The following is a 6,522-nucleotide window of genomic DNA, read 5'->3' on the forward strand; positions in this document are numbered from 1 at the left end:
GCAACAATGAATGAATGGAATCCCAAAATCTCTGTAGATGTTCATTGAAATGAAAAATAAACAACCTAAATAAAAAAAAAAAATCAGCAAATGAATATAAAGAGCAAAGAATTTGAACAAGCTGATTCTAGAATGGGGAGAAAATATCAAATAGGAGAATTCACAGGGAAAAAAGAGCAATCTTATTCTAATCAGAGAAATAAAAATTAATCTCTTGTGGGATATCATGTCACAGATCTTTCAACTGGTAAAACATACAGTTTGATATTTGTAAATATAATGAAGATACGGAAGTCTCAAACAGCATTGGTGGAATAGGAGTGTAAACTAAAAATACTAATCTGTAATTCCAGTTGTCCAATTTACATCTACTGAATAGGCACATACCTCCTCACCAAGAAACTCCATGCCTTGATATGCTAAGTAGAGGAGAAACACAGCTGTGTAGAACAGTGAGAAACAGAGCATAAATATGCGAGAAATAAATCTCCATCAACAAGAAAACTACTATTGAGGCAGTAAAAACCTTACATATAATGGTGATAAACTATAAATTACATTTCAATGTCATTATAATGACAATCCAGGCTGCTCTGAAGGAATTGGAAAGAAAATAAAATCCCAGGAATTGATGGAATACCAATTGACGTAATTTAACAAACAGATGCTGTCCTGGATGTGCTTACCAACTTGCACCAAGAAATCGGAAGGACAACTATTTGGCCAACTGACTGGAAGAAATCCATATTTATTCCCATTAAAAAAAAAAAAAAAGTAACCCGGCAGAGTGTGGAAATTATTGAACAATATCACACACCAGCAAAATCCTGTTAAAGATTATTAAAAAATGACTAGAAAAGTACATTGACAGAGAACTACCAGAAATACAAGCTGGGTTTTAGAAGAAAAGTGTCTCACGACACTAGAGACATTATTGTCGATGTCAGATGAATCTTGGCTGAAAGCAAAGAGTACCGGAGAGATGTCTGTCTGTGTTTCACTGACTTTGCAAAGGCATTTGACTGTGTGGATCACAACAAATTTTGTCTAATCTTGAAGAAAATGGGAATCCCAGAAAGCTTGATTGTGCTTATGTGAAACCTGCACTTGGACCAGAACAGAACAGGAAAACACTGCATGGTTCAAAATAGGAAAGGAGTATGTCAGGGATGCATCCTATCTCCATACCTTTTCAATCTATATGCAGAACAGATCATTTGGGATGCAGGGCTTTATGAGGAATGTGTCATCAGAATTGGAAGAAGACTCATCAAAAACCGACGTTATGCAGGTGACACAACCTTGCTTGTTGAAACTGAAGGAGACCTGAAGCACTTGCTGCAGAAAGTCAAGGACTATAGTCTTTAATATGGATTGAAGCTCTACATCAAGTAAAGATTCTCACCACTGGGCCAATTGTCAGCACCATGATAGATGGATAAGAGATTAAGGCTCTTAACAATTACAGCTTGCTCAGCTCCATAGTCAACTCTCTTTTAACACCAGTAGTCAGGAAATCAAAAGATAAATTGCATTTGGAAAGTCTATCAGGGACCTCTCGAGTAATGAAAAACAATGATGTCAGTCTAGAGACTAAAGTCTTTGCAATCACTTGGTATGCATCAGAGAGCTAGACAATGACTAAGGATGCTAGAAGAAGAATTGTTCAAGTTGTGGTCCTGGAGAAGAGTCTTGAACATATCATGACTGCCAAGACAGCAAACAGGTCTGTCTTAGGGTGAAATGGAATTTCTCCTTGGAGGCTAGGATTTTGAAGCTCCATCTCATATATTTTGGGCACATGGCCAGGAGAGACTGGTCCTTGGACAAGGACATCATGTTTGGAAGAGTGCAGGGACAACACAGCAAAAGATGACCTAGATGAAATGGATTGATAGAGTAACTGGGGCAAAGGGGGTTGGTATGTCGGAATTAGTGAGACTGGCTCAGGCCAAGGCAGGGTTCAGAGCTGCTACATATAGGGTCACTATGTATGAGTTGCAGGTGACTCGACAGCACAAGATAACAACATAGTGAAGTTTCAAAGTAAATAGGGAAATATTTCATCTATAAGGAGAGAAAACTATGCATACATAGGGAAGTAATTTTTAAAAAAAATTTTATTATTTTGTGTGCCTGTACCATCAAATCGAATCTGACTGGTACAGGAGGATATTGTCTTTCCTTTTCCAGCAGAGCATCTGGTGGATTTGAACTGTGTGCCTCTGGGATTTCAGTGCAGCTTTTTGCCACTAGGCCACCAGAGCTCCCTCAGAGAAGTAATTTTTTAATCCTGCAAAATTTTGTTATCTATTGTTTAGGGGGAATATAAATACAAAGTTGAAAGGTTTGTTGAAAAGTTATGGAGACAGGACACATCCCTGGCATACGCCCTTCCCAATTCTGAACCATGCAGTGTTTCCTTGCTCTGTTCTGACGACTGCCTCTTGGTCAAAGTGTAGGTTTTGCATTAGCATGCTCAAGTGTTCTGGGGTTCCTATTCTTCTCAGAGTCAGCCACAGTTTGTTGTGATCCACACAATCAAATGCCTTTGCATAATCAATGAAACACACAGATAGACATTCCTCTGGTATTCCCTTCTTTCAGCTAAGATCTATTTAACTTTAGCTACACTATCTCCAGTACCATGACCCCTTCTAAACCCAGCCTGCACTTCTGGAAGTTCTCTTCTGATGTGCTGTTCCAGTCGTTTTTGGATAATCTTCAGCAGAATCATGCTTGAATGTGATATCAATGTTAAGACACCAATATATTTTATGCTGCCGCTACTGTTATATATTTAAGCCTCTGGTAATATTTGTACCTCCTATGTTTAAATTGCAACTGCAATTATATTCAAATAATTTTCCCTTGAGTAAGATTTTGACTAACAATCATACATTGAAGTTATTTTTTTCTTATATTTTCATGATTATTTTATATGGATGAACCAAATGCTGATTTCAGCCACTCAAGTTCTCCAATCTTTTCCCTCCTCCTTAAAAAAAGTCTTCTGTAATTTTTGTGCAAGTTATAAAAAGGAACTCTAGAGGCACAGTAGATAAAACACGCTATAGCTAACCTAAAGTTTGGCATTTCTGTGCTACCAGCTCCTTAGTGACAAGACAGGGAATACATCCCATCTGCTTTTGTAATGATTACAGCCATGGAAACTCAGAGAGTTCTACTCTGTCAGCCACTGAATCAGACTGCAATCAATGGCAATGAGTTTGTGGGAGTTTTTTTGGTTACATTTTAAACAATTATTTTACTTAGAATGGAAATGTTAAGTAGATGATACAGCTCCTATTTCTGCTTTTCATTTTTAATAACAAGATATATAGCTAGTCTAATTTATGTTGATGATATCATTAGTAGCAACTGCTTAATTGCATTGTTTCTATTCCTTAACCACCCACTCATCAAAAAAGTTGAAAGTTAAATGTGATTGACATAGCACCGAAGTCCATACATAGAGATAAAACCTGTAGGCTACTTACTGGAGGAAAGAATGTTAAGGGAAAAGAAAGAGCTAAAAACCAGCTGGAAATAATTAAACTCCTGAAAATCAGCAAATGAAAACATATGTCTGGTCTTCAACTAGTCATGAAGAACATAGATAGAGGACCATTTCATTCCATTGTGCATTATCGGGGTCCAGCCCTGTTATATTGAAACAGTTCTGCCGAGTGAAGGGACGAGGATGAAATGAAGACACAGAGAGACTACCTGTTGATGACGAATAGCAAATTTACTGATTTTAGAAAAGCATATATAGGTTTTAGAAAACCATCTGCAGTAGCCATCGCATTACCTCTTTCCATCCGAGATGTTGACTGTCAGGTCAAACATTAACTCTCACAGACCTCAGCACAATACAAAGATGTTTTCCAGCATGTCTTATTGTGTGCTCTAAGAAACAAAGAGTTTGGGTAGATAACATTCCCTAAGGTCCGAGACCTTTAGTCACTCTTATTCATTAACATCTGGCTTCCTTGAGTTGTTTATTGCCAAGCAGATGTTCTAGCCAAGATGGAATTAGTCTTGCTGGTTTTACAGTACAGGGCTAATCTTGCTTTGCAAGTTAGTAAGGCCCCTGACAGTGCATGGAGGCAGAATACCTCCAGGCACCTAGCAACATTAACATCACTTTGATATAGTGTATCACACGAGAAAAGGTGTTCTGAATATCCTTATTAATTTGAGCAACATCCTACTTCCTTTTCCAAACTTTCAATCTCACATTTAGACAGCTACTACTGAAGTTTCAACTTTAACTCACCACCATCAAGTCAGGTATGACTCATTGGTTTCTTAATCGTAAGTGGGAAAGATTGCACATCTTTCTCCCTCAGAACCACTGGTTGATTCAAATCACCTTTTGGCATAGCCTTTTGGTTAGCAGTGCAACTCACTAAGAACTGTGTCACCAGAACTCCCTGCTGAGTTTCATTCAACAATTATCTGGTAGAATAATGTAGGAGGTCTAGTGGTCAGGCACTATGCTGCCAACCCAAAGACATTTGTTTGGAATCCACCAGCTCCTTAGCAGGAGAAAGATGAGCAATCTCCTCCCACGCTTCTGAAAACCAGCTGGAGAGGCAGCTATGCATCAGTTCGCACTCAATGGTACATGTGTTGTCGGGGTTGTTATGTGCCTTCCAGACACCTACGTCTCATAACGACCCTATGCACAACAGCTCTGAACCCTCCCCTATCCTGACCCAGTCTCACTGACTCCTACACACTTAATCCCGTCGCCCCAATTATCATGTCAATCCATTTAATTTGGGGTCTTCATCTCCTGCCCTGTCTGTCTACCCTTCCAAGCATGATGTCCTTCTTCAAGGACTGGTCCTTCCTGGTCATGAGCTCCAAGTATGTGAAATAGAGCTTCAAAATCCTTGCCTCCAAGGAGAAATTTGGTTTCACCCTTTCCAAAACTGTCCTCCTAGCAATCCGTGGTATGAGGCATCAACTCTTCTTCCATCATCCTTATTTATTATGCAGCTTTCAGATGCATAGGAAGTGATTGAAAAGACTGTGGCCTGAATCAGGCATATCTTATCTTCAAACTGACATCCTCAGTAATTTGGAAATTTTTCCGGTTTTATACACCTCCTGACTGCTGGTACCAAGAGTGTTAGTTGTAAATCCACTTAATGGAATTTTGAGTAATAATTGCAAGCACAGAGAACAAATTATGTTTAATGTGGACAAAGTCAATCATTAAACATACAAGAACTACCTGTTCAATATTTGCTTAGGGTAATTGATTAAAACTGTACAACAGAGAGATCAAAAGAAAAAATAAGATATTGAAAATCACCTTTGTAACATTTAGGTAAGCCACATAATAAAATTAAAGTCGGTACTCTCGAACCCTATATACACTAATACAAATTTTATTATGAAAATAATTTTTATTATATATCCTATCTCTATCTCTATCTCTATCTCTATCTCTATCTCTATCTCTATCTATATCTATATCTTATCTAGATCTAATCTAGATCCAATCTCTATCTCTATCTCTATATCTATATCCAGATCATCTATATCTATATCTAGATCTAGGTCTAGATATTTTATGATGGGGCAGTGAGAGGACTGTGAGAGGAAGATTCAATGTGGACCTGAAAAGACAGGTGATAATAGGCATAGATCAATAGTAATTAATCATGTAAAATGCAGTATAGAGAAATCATTGTATAAAACACAAAATATATTAATAAAACAAGGTAAATGGAAGATTGTATACAACACAATGTACATGGATGAAACACACCCCATATGAAAGATTGTATGTAAACGAATAAAAATGTGTAAAGAAAACAATATTTAAAAAGCTAGTTAAAGCTCAGCAATCTGCTCCCCTACCGTATTAATAAAATGAAAAAGAGTGAAAGCTGTTGTTTGTTGGCTAATTCCTATTTTTGAAGGGTCTCCAGATGAATTGAGGCTCCACCTCGGCCATGAAACCATTCGAAATTACACTCAGTTGCTGCAGCGAGTAGGTATTCAATTCTGTCACACTGCAGCCCAAGCTGAAAAACAAGTACTGTGACTATTTTTCCCCGCGAAACAGTATTTTGGAGGTAATCCTGTGATATTGGAAGCAGGAGTAGCATCCACTTCCGTAATAGCTTGCCTCCGGAAACCCTATGAACCTGGAGAGAGGATGAGAGACACCCAAGCGTTGAGGAGTCGCCTGCGACTCGACAACCACAACCTCAACAACATATTTTTTATTAATTTTAACGAACGTTTACAGAGACTTTGGATTTCCGTTCATTCATTGTTGCATTTTTTCTCCTTGCCCACCCCTCCCCCCCCAGTTTGCTCTGCTCTTTCAAAGAGTAAAATTCTTTCATTGATATACAATTCTCCCTTCCTCCCCTCCCCCTCAATACACGACACTATTCAGCCTTCATTCTGGACTCCTGTCACGCCCATAATACCCAATCATAATTTTTTAAAGCCTCAACACAAAACCTAAAATCCCAATACAAGTCACCGGAA

The 6,522-nt window shown here is 38.3% G+C and overlaps 1 protein-coding gene across 1 annotated transcript in view; it reads left to right on the forward strand.

Annotated features, from left to right (window-relative positions):
• The first annotated feature begins 5,975 nt into the window (after positions 1 to 5,975).
• Positions 5,976 to 6,522, forward strand: part of LOC102843411 (histone H4-like) — a 1,109-nt gene continuing 562 nt past the window's right edge. Inside the window, exon 1 of the mRNA XM_006903376.1 lies at positions 5,976 to 6,013. Coding sequence (XP_006903438.1) covers positions 5,976 to 6,013 — 38 coding nt within the window. The remainder of the gene's footprint in view (positions 6,014 to 6,522) is intronic.

The sequence above is a fragment of the Elephantulus edwardii genome, unplaced genomic scaffold, assembly GCF_000299155.1.
Source record: "Elephantulus edwardii isolate Elephantulus edwardi_28Jun2011 unplaced genomic scaffold, EleEdw1.0 scaffold00599, whole genome shotgun sequence".
Lineage (NCBI taxonomy): Eukaryota > Metazoa > Chordata > Mammalia > Macroscelidea > Macroscelididae > Elephantulus > Elephantulus edwardii.